This window comes from Mus musculus, chromosome 5 (assembly GCF_000001635.26).
Source record: "Mus musculus strain C57BL/6J chromosome 5, GRCm38.p6 C57BL/6J".
Lineage (NCBI taxonomy): Eukaryota > Metazoa > Chordata > Mammalia > Rodentia > Muridae > Mus > Mus musculus.
The window spans coordinates 29,761,513-29,779,223 of record NC_000071.6 but is presented as its reverse complement, the minus strand read 5'-3'; the positions used below and the strand labels follow the sequence as shown (position 1 = coordinate 29,779,223).

Sequence of the window (17,711 nt, the reverse complement as noted above, 5' to 3'; positions counted from 1 at the left end):
CAAGAGGAGACAGGGTGCTCCCACATTCTGCTCCAGGAGCACCCATCCCAAAAGGCCTGCTGGATCCATCCGCAGGCTCCACCTAGATGCACCCCACAAGATACAACCCCCAATGGAAATAAACAAATGTCCTAACAGACGTTTACAGGCCTTGGCCCTTGTTGGGCAAGCTCCACACACTCTGGGTTATCTATAGCAGGAAGCCAGCCACAAGGACGGCATGTTTCTCACTGCAGGTTCTCTTCACCTGTACTCCCTACATTCCCCAGCCTGGAAATAAGAGTGTACCTGACTTCAGAGCACCTTCAAGGAGTTCTGTGCTTACTTGTTGAAGAGTAAACTGGCTGGCTTTTGTTATCTCAGGACTGGCAAATGGCAAGGTGGCTTAGAGAGTAAAGATGATTTGCGGACGAGCTAAACCTGATAACCTGCACTTTATCCCCAGGGCCCGAATGGAAGAGAAGCAATTCTCAAGCTGTCCTCCAATCTGCACCTGTGGTGGGCGCGCGCACACGTACACATTCACACCACTCACTCACAAATAAATGTAACAATTTTAGAAAGAACTAAGCTTAGAAAAGAAAAAAAAACCTAGCAGAAAGCTGACATTGTGCCCGACAATCCTTTCAGAACCTGGATCTCGTTCTTATAACAAATAACTAGTAAACTAGGAGCTCAGGACTCACAGCACAAGTCCAATACTTCTTGGTGGCCTATGACAGCCAAGCAAATCCTCTCATGGTTGCCACCTTGCTGCTCTGAGTGCCACCATCCTCACTAGGAATTTCCCTGCCCATGGCCCAGCACTGAAAATCATAGAGACACAGGACACAGGGTGCCACAACCTGGGTCAGAAATGAAGGTGGGAAATCAGCAGATATTCGGTCACCTCTCCTCAGGCATCCTCACGAGGCACTCCCGCTAAGAAATAACTCACCATGTATTTGTCCAAGTACTCCTTCCTTCCAGCTTGCTGTCCTCATAATATACTAAGCAGTGGCTGGCAGCCAGCACCCCAAAATAATGAAGTGGCTGCTGTGACAAGACCTGTGACGCTTATCCACTTAGCAACTGCTACCTCTAAGGCAATTTGGACAAAAACAGGCACAGCAAGGCCACTGGTGTCTGGGACATTACCAAGATGATGATCGATCCGTGTGGAAGGGTGAATCTGGGCTGGGCTACTGACCTCAGCACGCAAACCTAGATCCAGCCCAAATACAGATGGCCCTGTGGACTGACTACTCGGTGCTTACAAGCTTCGAAGCTCTCACAGCACACCAATTTTCTCTCAAGTGCCACGCAGTGACTTTCACACTCCTGTCTTGCTTGAGAACCTCAGTCCTCTGTTCTCTGTCTTCATGGCTGCCTATGAGGAGGGATAGAAGTAAGTACTCTATGGGTGCAGGAGCATGGCCAGACTGACAATAGCCCAGGGAAATTGTCTGATCACTTATCATAGTCCTGTTATGGTGGAAACCCACAAAGCTACACATAACTATTACACCACCACCTTCAAAATGATGGCAAACACCTAGGCTCAAGCATCTTCAGCCTTACTCCTTCATGTGGAGATGCCCTATAAGCTTTGAGAAGTTGGCAGATGAGTGAGGACCACCCCTGCCATCTTCATATCCTGCCCCAAAGCACATCACTCCTCATTTACAGTGGGTTGACTGGGTCCAACCACAGCCTTCAGAGCACATTCTATCAGAGCTGGACAGGTGGACAGGTGTATACACACACACACACACACACACACACACACACACACACACACACACAAACCACACCACACCACACATCACAGAGCAGCCAATCAGAGTCCACAGAACCCAGAAGTAAGGCAGCACTACTTGTCCTGACCAGCACCTACCACAGAAAGGACTTCATTTGCTCACTGCAAAGACTACAAAGAGACAGAGAGGCAGAGCCGAGGTCAGAGTGGCTGTGTGCCCTGGCCATGCTCTTGGTGGGCTTCCTTCTGAAAGTAAAATTATTTGTGGTACTGCCATGCTCTGTGGTTATCCCTCAACATCTAATCAGGCCTGAAGTAAGAGGTAGAGCTAGCCCACAGCACAGAGGGTAGAACACAGAGCTAATCCACAGGGCCCTCAAAACACATCTGGTGGCTGGGAGGAGGATGGAATCTTGAAAGCTGGAGCAAGGACTGAGAGCATTATCTGTGGGGGAAAGTGCTCATTCAGCAATGTGACATCATGGACTCCATACCTAGGACCCAAAAAAAACCTATATGCAAGTACAAACCTATAAACAAGGCTGAATGCCTTAATATCCATGGGAGCAAAACAAAAGAAAGTTCCATCAAAACGAAAAAAGCATCATAAACCAGCAGTTCTCAACTTGTCTGTCATGACTCCTTTTGGGGGCGGGAAGTCAAACAACTTCTTCACAGGGCTATCAGATATCCTGCATATGAGATATTTATGTTACTATTCACAATAGCAAAGTGCTGTTATGAAGTAGCAACAACGTAATTGTATTTCATTGGGGTATACCACAATATAAGGACTGTATTAAAGGATTGCACATTAGAAGGTTGACACCCACTGCCATAAACTCTTAACAGACATCCTCAAGGCTTGCTTTCTAATAGTGAAGATGGTTTGGTCCCAGTTTACACTATGGTTTGCTCTGCCTATCTCTTCCAGGGACCCAAATGCCAGGAGTCTAGCTAGTATCTACCGCAGTTAGGCAGGCAGAATATTCCAGGACACAATGAAGGATGGATCTGCATAATCTGAGATTAGACAGCATTCATATTTAAAGACTGCAGAAGGAACCAACCCTTCAAATGACCAGCTCTGCTCTATTCCCTTAACAGATATGGATTATACAAAAGTTTAACCTCACAATTTAACATATCAGACTGGGATGAATGTAATAATCCCAAAATCACAAGTATCGAGTAAAACCCATGCTAACAGAGAAAAGCAGAGGTGCAACAAGGACAGTACTCAGACAGAACCCATCAGAACCCTAGGGAAGGACAGGCCCAACTCCACCAACAGCAGTTTATTAACCTCACCTCAAAGAGAAGCAAAACTTTCTCATACCTTTCAGGTTCCTAGAAACACAGAGGGTCCCAGAGCTTCAAGGCCATAGGCAATCTGTCCAAACCTGCATGACTTGAATGAAGCACCAGTCTCCAGAAAGAACCTGTCCTTGACAGGTGTCTTGCCTCACCTCACCACAATCCCATCTAGACAAGGCACAAGTTTTCCTCCTCCTCCACCCTGTGATAAACAAACACCAGCTCTATCCCAGACACCCAGCAGCAGATACACACAAGTCAGTGGAACCTTTAAGGCTATGTGCCTGGAAGCAGAGTAAGTGAATGACTTCACAAGGTCTGTAAGCATGAGACCTCCAATCCAGGGGCCTCTGGATCTTTTTTATCTGAAGCCCCTGATAGCCAACCTGAAAACCTAACTTGAAAGACTTGAAAGAGTCTGGGTGTGGGGGGCGGGGTTTCCAGTAGGAAATGCCATTGCTATCGCACAGGTAGGAAGAACCAGCTCTGGGTCAACTGCTATACATAGAAGACAAGCCAGGCGCAGAGCCAGCTTGTTTCAGAGTGCTCACCACTGACAGCTCTAACACCAGGAGGAAACGTGGGTGTGTGCACCCTGGATATTGGTGAGGATCCTAGGGCTTGCTACATTTAAATCATCTCACACACAAAGCCACCTGCATTAAACCATCAATCATGAGCTTCATCTTTAATATTTACAGAAGTGGGGCTGGCAGGAAAACTCAGAACGAGGGTACTTGTTTCAAAACCTGATGACCCAGTTTTCTGGAAGCCACCGACTGTCCTCCATCTTCCAAGTGTGTGACAGAATGCAAATACACATATAAACAAATTTAATTAAAGATATACAAAAGCCTTTTCTGGAAATGTACAGAAGATCATATTTTCTGCAACTGACACAAATGCCAGGTCCACCTAGCAATCCTTCAAAACTAGGGAAACTATCTGAGAGTCAGGAACACAGTCTTTCTGGACAGGATGTTACCAGGGGGCCTGCACTGGCTGCTCTTCTGGGAGACAGAGGTGAGATTCCTAGTGTCCACATCTGCCCTGTTTTGGCTTTCATGAGCATATGGTGCACAGAAATACATGCACACACAAACATAAATCCATTTAAAAAATTTAGTAGTCAGGTGGTAGTGGCACACGACTTTAATTCCAGCACTCAGGAGGCAGAGGCAGGTGGATCCCTTGAGTCTGAAGCTAGCCTGGTCTACAAGTGAATTCCAGGACAACCAGAGCTATATATACAGAAAAACCCTGTCTCTAAAAAAACCAAAAACAGAACAAAAAAGGCACAATTTTGGCTGGCCCATCCGCTAGCATGATTTTTATATACTTATGGTTTGTTTTTATCTACTTACTCATGAGAGTAGGGTCTGGAATTCTTCACAGACCAAGCTGGCTTTGAACTTTCTCCTTACTTTGATAGATGTAAAGGTTTTTACCTAATCAGCCACTGATGCCTTTTTAACGTAACTTATATTTGTATTTTGCCTGCTTATTATCAAGAGTTACAGACAATTGTGAGCTGCCATGTGGGTGCTGGGAATTGAACCTGAAAGAGTCAGTCAGTGTTCTTAACTGCTGAGCTGTCTCTCCTGCTCCTTTGATGCCTGTTTGGAGCGTTTTATGGGGAGGGAGAGGGTGGTTGTTTCGGATTTGTTTTTCGTTTTCTGTTTTTTGAGATGTGTGCCGCTGGCTACCCTGGAACTCACTCTGTACTCCTGAGTGCTAGGATCAAGGGCATGTAACACACCCAACCACCTTACACTCACTTTTTAAAAAATATATGTAATTTATTTTATGTGAGTACACTGTCACTCTCTTCAGAGACACCAGAAGAGAGCTTTGGATCCCATTACAGCCACCTTGTGGTTGCTGGGAATTGAACTCAGGACCTCTGGAAGAACAGTCGGTGCCATCTCACAAGTCCCATATTCACCTATTTTCTTTCCTTTTTTGAAAAAGTGGGTTTGTTTTGATGCTGGTGACCCAAACCAGAGCCTAAGGCAAGTCAAGCACTGGTCCACACCCGGGGTTATGAGGTCATGTTTCTTTTCCACTTGGGGAACGAAACACACCAGAAAACATATGCCTTGAAACAACTAATGAAAATTTAAAACAAACTCACGATCTGACAGTGTCCCCAGCCAAGACACTGAGGTCGCCCGGAAGCTGAGACAGAAAGACTTGGCAACTGTCACAGAGTGTGGTACGGCTTCAGATCTGAGTCCAGCTGAATGTGGGTACTGACTTCACATAAGCTCCTCCCCAAGTACACAAGGAGAAAGAAGTCTATTTCACTAGGTCATTAATGCCATCAACCTGATATTTCGTCTGTATCACCTGCTGGCTCACAAGATGAAGTCAGTCACACCACTGGCGTCAAAACATGTGCCAGGCACTGGGACTGGCACACAGGGTTCTTGTTCTTAGACTTAGTGCTGTAGTTTCAAACAAACTCTGCACTGTCGGTCTCAAATGAACACAACAGAATGAGGACATCTGTGAGAGGACACGCTTGAGCAGCCAGAAAGTGAGAAACCAAGTGGGGCATGTATAAAACCAGCCTGGCATGAAGGAAGGTGTGACAGCAGGGTCATCTTAGGAAACCGACATTAGTAGAGAAGAGTTAGGAAGCGCACAAGTAGGCAAAAGTCACATTTCATCTGGAGACCTAGAAACCAGGGAATCCCGAAAGCACTAATTTCAACAGGACAGTAATTTTATTTCTAACTCAGGCTAGACAAGTACCCTACCACTGAGTCACATCCTCAGTCTTAAAAAGGGCCATGTCCTCTGGGGTCAGAAGATACATGGAGTGACTATGAAAATAACTGGTGAGCTGGGTGACACTTACAATCCCAGCATTTAGGATGCTAAGACAAGAGCTGAGTTCCACAAATGAGTTCCAGGGTAGAGCCCCTGCCTCTGTGGTTAAGAACTATGAAAAGCACCAGTTGAGCTTCTTCTGGTGCTGTGTCACAAACATCCTGAACTCACTGAGTCACAGTGGACAAGACAAACAGCCAAATGACTTCCAGCAGCCGAGTGTAGTTGGTATGCCCTAACGTGTCAGTTCCATGTGGTGGCACACAAATCCCATTGCTCATACCCATCAAAAGCCCTGGGTAAAGGTGCCCATAGTCAATCATTTCTCAGACCAGTAGGGCTGGCAATTAATGGGCATCTTAAAAACACCAACTGTTCCCATAACCAGGGCCAAATGCTGTTAGTTACAGATGGTGCTGCATAGCAACTCCCTGCACCCCACAGCCGTGGCCACTCCTGTAGCACCCTCTAGGACCAGAGCCAGATCTTATGGGGAACAAACGCAAGGCAGCATCAGACTTCACTTCCCTCTGTCACATGAGTACCAGTAAAAAGACAAACAGGGCTGAAAGGTGGTGGACATAAACCAGATGCCACTTAGTAAATTCTTTTGGAGCTGGGGAAATGGCTCAGCAGTTAAAAATCTGCTCCTAAAATCCAAACCAGAGCTGGGCAGTGGAGGCACACACCATTAATCCCAGCACTCAGGAGGTAAAGGCAGGTGCATGTCTTAAAGTTGGGGTTCTAGAGTTCCAAGACAGCCTTGAAACCTCAAAAATAAATTGGGGGGTACTTTTTTTTGAGTCTTACTGCATTGATAGTTCATCAAGGAATGGAAACAAAATAGAATTCTCCACTTCTGTCTCTGTATCTGTCTGTGATTGCTGGCTTATCTGCAGCATTTTCCCCTTTCAGCCCCAGAAACCTTGTAAACCAAGTGATACCAGCATTAATGATGAGAAAATATCAGGACACAGACACAGCTGAAATGAATCTTGTAAAGGCCAGGCAGATGCCAGCTTTCTGAGTCATTTCTTGTCAGCTTAGACCACTCAAAACACTGGAAAGCTAGAGGCAGTAAATCTGCAGGTTGGCCACCCCCAATAGTGGTATGTCTCTCTTCCTGCCACTGTGATGAAATACTCTGACAGACAGTAGGGTAGAAGAGCAGTAGTCGGTTACAAAGAGCAGCACAGGATGTTGACCATTAGTGTCCCAGCCACAGAACGGTGCCAGCCACAGGTGCAGGTTCTCACCTCAAATAACCAAAAGAATCCTCTACATACACACCCAGACACCTATCTCCCAGTTCTGGGTATCAGGGCTATCGATTACTACAAAAAGTCCCAGAGAAAATGGATAAATTTCAGGATCTATTTCCTCGAAACTGGTAGAAAGAAGACTTTTTTTGTATTGTTTTGGTTTTTTGTTTTATTGAGACAAAGTTTCTCCATTTAAAAAAAGTTTCTCAAAACCCGGGGCTGTCCTGGAACTGGGAACTAACTCTGTAGACCAGGCTGGTCTCAGTCAGAGATCTGCCTTCCTCTGTTTCCAAAATCAGGGATTAAAGGTATGTGCCACCTCCAGCTGGCTGAAAGGAGACTTTTTGTATATTAATCTTTCTAAAAGCAGCCTCTCGCAGAATATGATGCTGTCAGTAGGCTGGAGAGCTGGCTCTCCAGCATTTTGTATTCTCCCAGATGGCCTGAGTTTGGTTCCCAGCACCGCAGCCACCTCATCACCACCTATAACTCCAGCTTTAAGGAATCAGACAGGCTCTTGAGTTTACATTGAGTGCATGAACTATTATATTACGTGCCTCCTGAGAGAAATATATAATCCAAACCAAATCCTGGGGCTGAAAAGATCAGCAGTTACAGTGCTTGCCCTTCTAGAGGACCCAGATTCTATTCCCAGGATCCACAAGGCAGTTTACAACTATCTGTAACTCCTCTTCTAGTTTCCAAAGTCACTAAAAATTCATAGTACAGACATATATAGTCAAAACACCCATACAGATTTATTTTAATCCCACTATCACCTTAACAGTGTACAGCTACATGAAAGATGTGAACTCTATCTTTTTAAATCAAGAACAGGCTAGAGATGGCTCGGCAATCAAAAGCACTGGCCCTTCTTCCAGAGAAATTCTCAGCATTCATATGGTCCTGTGGTCCAGGGGATCTAATGCCCTCTTCTGGCCTCCTCATGCACTGCATAGTCATGGTGCACAAGCATACATGCAGACATCACTCACAAAATCAACAATGACAAGCCAAGTTTACATACAGTAGTAAGCACTAAGTTTTACCCCAGCACTGAACAATTTTTAAAAAAATAAATAACTGAAAGCTTGCTCAGCCAGGCCCCTGAGAAAATATCACAAGCACTCTACTCCTTAACCCAGGTCTTAAAGGAGTGAAGTGGAATGGCCAGAGCACTCTTAATCCCAGGGCTCAGGAGGCTGATCTAGGAGTTCTAGGCCAGCCTGGTCTACACAGCAAGTTTCCATCCATCCCTGTCTCAAATGAAAGGGTGTGAAAACATGTGGTATTTCTGAAGAGACTGCACAGCTCCACTCACACAGCAGCACAACACGCATACATGCAATACACAAACATAAATGCAAGGAAAACACCCATAAACCTAAACAGTGAATTTTAAAAGGTAAGTCAACCTAAAAACGCTTAGTGTGAGCTGACCTTCCAGGAAAACAAAACAAAACAAACCCCCCACTGACCTTACTATAAGGCACACTTTGAACAGAAACAAACCCTGAAAAACCAATTATGAAAGTAAAAATTGGGGGGAGGGTATAGGGAACTTTCAGGATAGCATTTAAAATGTAAATAAAGAATTTTAAAAAAGAAAAGTGAAAATTGGCCTAGCAAGCTGTCTCTATGGGTTTAACCCCCAGAATTCCTCCACATTGTCCTGAACTTCTTTACCTCCCCCCCACACACACACACACACACACAGTGGCATGAACTCAATAATTCATAATAAAATGTAAACATTTTTTAAAGAATAAAATAAGGTTGCATCTAGCAGTTAATAATGCTAATGATGCTGGCAACAAGTTTATGAAAGGAGCAGCCAGACATCACAAGTTGGACGCCTAGGTTCCTTCCATGTGCTTAAAGACACAGACTCCTGAACGTCAGTTAGTTCTCCACAAATATGCTGTAGCATGTACACACCATGTTAAAACTTGGTCTGTTGTTGGGAACTTTAATGCTATGTTTGGCCCCCAAGACCTGCTTGCCCCAGAGACCCAAGTGACACTATGTGACCTTGCCCCAACCCAAGTTATTTCTGGTTGAATAAAGATGCCTACAGCTGGGCCAAATTGAGGTAGGTGGAAATTGATGTTCCTGGCCTTAGGATCAGGGGAGACCATGAGGAGAAAGAAAAGCTGGAGAGAGGCAAAATCAGACAAAGGTCAAGAAAGCTGGCCACAAGGACTGGCCAAGTAGTTAAGAGCAACCCAGGCAGAAGAACTCAGGGGTTACCATTAGAAAAGTAGACTTTAATAGCATAGAGGGTAGATATCTGCCCAGCTCTTGTGCTGATTAAGGCTTATTGTACATAATAAAAGTTGTGATTTTTTTATCCAGGAACTGAATGATCAAAGGTGGGAAGGAAGCCCCAGTCTGAGATTAAATATTTTCTACAACACTCTCAAACATCATGAATGATGTTAACTAGGATGGTGACAGAGCACATCCTTAATAGTAACACTTGGGAGAATCCTCAAATCCCACAGAACGGAAAAGAAAAATGATTTTTAATTTTTATGTATGTACAGTGCACATGAAGAAACAGGCACAAACACAAATATAGAGTAATTCTTTTAAGTCTTTGAGAAAGGTATTTCAACACTCCCCAGTATTTCTTCCCCAACCCACAGAGGTTCTCATACAGTGTCCTGATGAGGCTGAGCTTACCTGGTCTACAGACTAGTTGTAGGACAGCCAGGGCTACACAAAGAAACCCTGGCTCAAAACAAACAAACAAACAAACAAACAAGAGGCTAGGAGTGATGGTGTACACTTTTAATTCTAGTACTCAGGAGTGAGACAGGTGTATCTGCGTTCCAAGACAGTCTAGTCTACACACATAGTGTGTTGCTATCTCAAAAGCAAAACACAACAAAGAAAAAAGCTGACACTCTGCTTGCAGAACATCCCAGCACTTGGAGGGAAGGACAGAAGACCCTCTATCACCACCTCCTCCCAGAAAATAATTCTAGAAGAGATATTTGTCTTCTTCTTTGATTTTTCGAGACAGAGTTTCTCTGTGTAGCCCTAGCTGTCCTGGAACTCACTCTGTAGACCAGGCTGGCCTCAAACTCAGACATCTGCCTGCCTCTGCCTCCCAAGTGCTGGGATTAAAGCCGTGCGCCACCCACCACTGCCCGGCTGGAAGAGGTATTTCTTAAGAGGCCACCTGCATTGTGATGAACAAAACTAGAGTTGCTGCCAAGAAGCTCAGCACCCCACTGTCCTCCAACCGTGAGCACCTAGACATACCCTATACTTTGGAGGTCTAGGCAAACAGGCTGAGAACTTTGGTGTATGGTCAGATTGATTACATCCTTCCACAAGGCAAGCCATGTAATAGTATTGAGATTCAGTATATAATAATTTATAATTACATATAATTACATATCAGTAATATAAGCCATTCAGCCCCAGAATCAACCCTAGAACTGTTATTTTTTAAAAAAAGGAGAATAATCCTTCACTCAAACCAAGTTGGAAGACACAGAAGAAAATGAGTGAGGCAAAGACAATTCACAAAACACAGCTACCTCCTATGCAATGGCTCTGCACACAGCAGCTAGCTACTGAGGATGACATGACCCTGTGCAGAAAATGAGCACATCCTCAAAAATTTCCTAAAACCAATGTAGCAAGGGTTAGCAAGTCACTGCTGAATAACACTATCACTACACAGCAATTCCAACCCTCCCAAGAGTGGCATGTACCCTGGGCATTGAGCTGAGAACAAGTGTGTCTGCACAGCCAGCAAAGAAAGAATGAACAAGACAACTGCTCTCAAGTGTGAAAGTCAAACACTTGTCCATGTGCCCTCCTTCTCCACTACCAACCATCTTTGGGCCAGCGTGTGTTGTGTGACCTCCAATGCTTCAAGCTCCAACATCCTATGTGCAAAAGCAAAACTGAGGCCAAGTACTTGCTGTCTCACTCCTTTCCATTCCCATATCATTAGGCAACAGAGTGCTTCTGTATCATCCTGTTATCGACAGACACAAGAAGGCTGCAGACCCCACTCATGAAAGAATGCACCAAACACATTCGCATTTATTTTTTTAAGCAAATGACAAAAACCCAAATTACCAGCTTTTTTTAAACCTAAGCTTAACATTACATACTTAAACAATAGTCAAACTGACGAGGTTGCCATCTCTCTCCTAACGTGTTCAAGTGCTATCTTTAGACCACTCATTCACTTTGAGATAAAGCTTTCTATTCCTTATTCCAGGAGTGTCAGAATCTACACACTACTCACTTCTTAAATGGTGGAGCAGTGGTTTAAAATTTAGTGTAATATCACATAACTGACCTTTTAGTTAGAACTGTCATAATCACTGATGGTTTTTGCAGAGGGAAGTAAGTTTGTTTACTGGCTCTTTAATCATACCTTGATGTCCCATGCACAATGCCCTGCCCTGAATTGATCTTCTGTAAACTATATCCCTAAAAAAAAGTCTTCAAAATACTTTTCGGTGAAAACATTAGAACCAGTTCCTTTCCTCACACAAATGTTAAACTAAAATCTGTAATAATGAAGCCTGGTGGAGCACTTGAGGTGAAGGAACAGAGATCTCAAGTGCAAGACTAGACTGAGCACTTAAGATTATTTCAAAATACACAGAGGAGGCATAAGGTACCTGTCTAGCATGTATCAAGCCCTGGATTCAATCCCCAGCAGTGCTCCCTGATCCATGACAGATATCACAAAAGTACGGCTCATTATTTATACAGGTCACCATATAATCTCCACTCCCATACCCACCCTTACAAATCACACCAAGTTGTTGCTCATAGTTTACAGGTCTTCCTTCATTCATATGCTCTCTGTACACACTGAAGACCGGTCTATCTTATAACTTCCACTCAGAATTCACCCTCATGACAGAAGGAAGCACTAATGAGGTGACACTTAGAAGCTCAGGCACAAAATCACACAGACACAAGAAGGCTGCAGACCCCACTCATGAAAGAATGCACCAAACACATTCGCATTTATTTTTTTTTTTAAGCAAATGACAAAAACCCAAATTACCAGCTTTTTTAAACCTAAGCTTAACATTACATATTTAAACAATAGTCAAACTGACGAGGTTGCCGACATCCATGCACAACTAGAAAACATCCTTAGTGTACACTAAACCAGAAATGTATTACCATTGATGCAGTAATAGCTTTCATCACTAAATACTGAAAATAAAATTGAAGTATTTCTGTAGATTCATCTGGCAATGTTAAGTCCACAGCAGGCTGACACTACTCACTCACAATTCACCACAATGGGAAGCAGATCCATGCTGGTGTTACAGACAGTCTCTTCCTAGCACTACTCAAAAGTCACAGGGCTCACCTCAGATTACGATTGGTTTAAAGCAAAGTGCATACAGAGATTACAACAATTTTAAGGACAAAAGAAATAGAAAATAAGGTCCTATTTTGTGGTCCCAACAACAAACTCAAAAATCTGATAGATGGAGGCTCCAATGAGCTTTTTTATAAATACTTTAGTTTAGGTACAGTTATACAGAAAGTCGAGTTCGTTTCAAATCTTCAAAAAAAAAGTTCCTGTTATTCCTCAAATGGTGCTTGTTATGGTTTAACATTTCTGTTAAATGCGTGCGTTGAGTTACTTGTTATCCAAGCGTAGCAGGTGCTCCTTACCATTTATTGTCAAGGACTTTAACTGCCCATCTTCTTCAACTTCTACTCTTTCTTGACCGTTCTCCACAATCCTGTAAGAAATGACCCATTTAGAAACCTCTGTTCAATCGGGATGTTTAGCAAGAGTTTTACTAACAAACTTATGGTCCTGAGCTCAGTCCTTAGAAGTACAAATATATAATATATATATATAATATTTGTGATTTACATAACAGATCCATGAAAACTAAGCTCAAGAGTTCTTCCTAAAATTCCAATCCTGCCAAAAGTAAATGTGGACTCAAATACTATCAAATACAGGAGATGTTATAAACCACAAAGAGTAAGAGTGGGGCTGGAGTATGGCTAAGTGGTCGCAGCCCAACTCTGCCATTAAGGTTTTCCTGCTCAAACAGCCACTTTCATTTTTCGACACTGACAATGCCAGGGATTCTCATGACAAATGACCACACAGTGATATGCATCAAAGGAAAAATTAAGCAAATATTCAAAGCAAAAAGCTTTACGGCTTTGGCTGATTTAGAAATTAAGCACACGGGATGGTGAGATGGCTCAGCGGTTAAGTGCGCTGACTGCTCTTCCGGAGATCCTGAGTTCAAAAGCCAGCAATCACATGGTGGCTCACAACCATCCATAATGAGATCTGATGCCCTCTTCTGGTGTTGCTGAAGACAGCTACAGTGTACTTACATATAATAAATAAATCTTTTTTAAAAAAGAAAAGAAAAAAAAACAGAGAGAGAGATACCTCTTTGTCGTGATTTTTTTGCCATTAACTATCTTAGTTGAAGTTGATATTGATTTGAAGTTGCCCATTCCACTGCCGCCAAATGACGTTGAAGAAAATGAAGTGAGACCCCCATGACCTAGTGACCCAAATGGAGTGAAGCCTATAAAGAAACAGAAAAGTACAGTTAAAAGCTACAAAGTTTAATATTCACACAAAAATTACCTTATTCCAAATTTGTGAGCCTCAAAGGGAGCTGAGTGAGCTGAAAGTGGGTGAGGTACTAACTAGTTCCAGCCTAAATGATGTTCTACCTACACAGCAGACAAGTACCTACAACACACAACAACAATGTACAAATACCTGTTATTTTTAATTTTTCTCCCAAAAGCTGCCCCAGAGAACAACTTTCCAAGGTCCTAATGTGGCACGTGCTTTTAAATTAATGCAAGCATGTGGGATGATGAGGTCTCAAGACCATCCTAATCTCCAGAGTGAGACATGCTAGTCAACAGCCAAGACCGTACCCAGAAATCACTGCTCTAGTCTATTAGCAACCTTTTCCCAAGAGGAAGTGCGTGTGTGCTCGTATGTGTGTGTGTTGGGGGGGTGGGGGGGGGGCGTTTGCCATTAAACCCTGATGACCTTAGTTCCACCCCTAGAAGCCATGTTGAAGAAGACCACCTATAAGAAACTTTTCTCTGGCCTCCAAACACACAATGGCATGCCTGTGCCCATACACTTAACAACAGAATTATATTAAAGATGGAAATGAAGTCCTGCTTTCTCATATACAGATTCTGAGAGCCCTGAGTCTATTTCACATTTTGGCCACACCTTATGAGCACCTTAATGCAGGGGCAACTAACAACACACCCACAAATACCCACAATTAGTGGCTATGACTTTTGACAAGATGCCTTTACAAACCCGTTATAACGTTATAACTGGGCTCAAACCTGGCATCCAGTGTGGTAGGATTAGTCTTTCACACAGAGCTGTGAAGAAGAATCTGTCTACACTACCCACCTCAAAACAGGAAACAGATTTCCAACCAAAGAGAAACTTACCTGCCCTGTCCCATACAAACTTTAAACTATACTAGCTAAAAGATAGATCAAAAGAAACGCTTTAATACCTGTATCAAAAGCAGGAAATCCACTTCCAAAAGAAGGAAATCCACTGAAGGTAGAGAAAAATGAGCCGGCACCTCGGCTTCTATTTCCTCGGGGACCCCTTCGGTTTCCAAAAAAGTCATCAAATGGGTCTTCTAGAAACAGATTTTTAAAAAATGCATTATGAAAATATTTAAGGTTTTTTTTCCATAGAGGAAGAAAAATGGGTTAATGCCTTAAAACACGTGGGTCTGTTAGGCACAAACACCCAACAGCTCTTAGCACTCTGGAGCACGTTCACTTACTGGTACCATTCAAGTAAAGCTGAGTGCAAAAGACCAGACAGGTGCCTAATGGGAACGGTGTATCTACAGATACCTCATCAAGCCTTCAGAGGGCTGTTCAACAAAGCTCAGTACACAATTAGTTTCATTAGAAAAGACAGTTTCAGCCCAGCATTGTGTGGCACAAGCCCACAATCCCAGCACTCCTAAATGCAGGCGGATCTCTGAGTTCAAGGCCAGCCTGATCTACAGAGCAAGTTCCAGGATAGCCAGGGATACCCGGTCTTGAAAAACAAAAAAAGATGGTTTCCATCTTAGGACAGCTTTGTTGCTGTTTTCCAACTTTTCATTCTTTTATGCATAGTTAGGTGCAGCTTAGGGGCATGTGCACACAGGTACACAGAGGCCAGACTCATCAGATCACCCAGAAGCTGAAGTTAAAGAAAAGTACTTGTAAGATGCCCGACTTGAGTTCTGGAAGGGGATCTTCTGCAAGGGTAGTACTAACGAGCCATCTCTCCAGCCTCCAACCTTAGACACTTGTACAGAGAGGAGGAGCAGAGTCCAGCATGGTACCCCACACCTTTATATCCCAACTCAGACAGACAGATCTCTGAATCTGAGACAAGCCTGGTCTACAAAATTTCCAAAACAGCAACAGGTGAATATAACTGCTGGTGAGCCTGATGATTATGACCCAATAATTCCTTTCTCATATCAATTCAATTTGATGGCTCAAAACTCTCAAGATAGGGATGGAGTTGACTCAGAAGTTAAAAGTAAGTGTTGCTATCATGGAGCGACACCCACATAGAGGCTGACAACCATCTCAACTCCAGTTCCAGGGAACCCAACATCCTCTTCTGGCCTCCATGGGCAATACCTATGTGATACAGACACATAGGCAGGCAGAATCTTATATTTTTATGAGACCAACAGAATCTCAACTGACATTAATTGGCAGGCACAGGACTATACTTCTGAAGTACTTTTACTGGGACAAGTGACCATCACTTAACTGGAAACATGGTGGCCCTGAAAAGAAAGCGCTTTACCAATAATTCAGCAAGGAATACTCTACATAGAACAAGTATCAACACTACAATCTAAAGGCAGCAGCAAGCTCAGTTTTTCATTACGGCAGCTAACAACATAATATTTATAACTATTACTTTTTAAACTTACCTTAGTGCTTTTATTTCCCCTAGTAAAGTAGGAAATCTGTAAAGAACCATATATCACATACTTTCAAATATAAATGCATGGAGAAAGTTGTCATAGATGCACAAATGACAAGAGAGGACAAAGCAAGAGCCAGCTGGCCTGCTTAAATTCAGATGAACACAACATCCTAGTAGGCCCTGGTTTCAGAATAGGCATTCTGTCTAGGATTGTTTGCCCAAAAGGCTATTTCAGGGTAGACCACAGGGACCAGAGCAAAGGCCTGGAGTGCTCCAGAAAGCTTGAGATGGGCACAGAAAAGAGGCTCAAGCTGGGCAAGGTTATCCTGAACAAGGCAGCTCTGCCTAAGGGCCCTGGATGGCTTCTTCCAAGGTTTGACAGTGGCTGAGTGAAAGGAACTTATGTATTCACCAACATGACCCACAGCTGTGTGGGAGTTTTGACTAAGGGATGTCATTTTTATGAATTTTGTTTTATTGTATTTAATTACTTTTTTCTTCCCAGAATCTATTTTTAAATATGTAAGAGTATGTCTGTGTATGGGTTTGTACATTTGGGTATAGTGCCCAGAAGCCAGAAAGCGGCACCATATGTGAGCTGTCTGACCCGAATGCTGTGTTGCTATGTTCCAGTATAGGCCACACCTTATAAACAGACTCCTGTTCTCCCATTATTTAAAAGAAAAAGACTAAGTAAAATTTCCCAGTCGCTACAAAGACTGTAAATAAAACTTGTACATGGGCTGGAGAGATGGCTCAGAGGTTGAGATAACTGACTGCTCTTCCAGAGGACCTGAGTTCAACCACATGGTGGCTCACAACCATTTATAATGAGATCTGGTGGCCTCTTCTGACATTCAGACATATATGCAGGCAGAACACTGTGTGTATAATAAATAATTTTTTTTAAAAACTGAAAAGACAAAAACAAAACTTGGGCATTTCATTTACAAAGAGGCTCTCAAACTAATTAGCAGACAACAAACCAAGTATGTATGCCACAGAGGTTTCCTAGACAGCAGGTCTACAACATGGATAGTTATTCTTGTATTTATAATACCCAAACTAAAAACAAAAGAATCATTAAGTCAGTATGGTGAATAATACTTTAATCCTAGCACTCAGGAGGCAGAGGAAGGGCAACCTCTGGGTTCTGGGCCAATCAGGACTACAGAGCTGTGTTTGTTTGTATTTCGAATGGCTGGGCTGGAGCTTACTAAAAAAGCACAGGTTCATCCCCAGCACCTGTGAACCCAGCAGATGCAAAGGGCAGGAGGATCAGATAGCTGAGTTTGAAGCCAGCCTAGGCGCGCATATCTTGACTTTCAGCTCTAAGCAGTTAAAACATACTGTAAGATAATTCACAAATTAGAGACAATCCACATCATCATGACAAATTCTCCACAGCTAATCTTAAACTAACCAAGCCTGTGTCTTTTCCAAAATCTTTAGAAGTATATCTACGTACACAATTTGGAGTGGGGGTACGAACATAGCATAGTTATGGAGGACACAGGGCAGTTCTCTCCTTCCACCTTTACTGTCTATGGACGTACTCAAGTCATCAGGCTTGCAC

General features: G+C 43.2%; 1 protein-coding gene across 5 annotated transcripts in view; it reads right to left on the bottom strand.

Moving 5' to 3' along the window:
- The window catches only part of Dnajb6 (DnaJ heat shock protein family (Hsp40) member B6), a 50,581-nt gene that overhangs the window by 7,255 nt on the left and 25,615 nt on the right, over positions 1-17,711 (bottom strand). For 3 of the 5 annotated variants that reach the window (NM_001037940.4, NM_001359198.1, NM_001378835.1), the window contains exons 6-8: positions 14,694-14,825; positions 13,577-13,718; positions 12,829-12,899 (exon numbers count right to left, since the gene is read on the bottom strand). In NM_001037940.4, the coding sequence (NP_001033029.1) occupies positions 12,829-12,899; positions 13,577-13,718; positions 14,694-14,825 (345 nt within the window). Of the gene's footprint in view, positions 1-12,122; positions 12,900-13,576; positions 13,719-14,693; positions 14,826-17,711 lie in introns of those variants that run through there. The other 2 variants (NM_011847.4, NM_001127367.1) reach the window with 2 other exon arrangements.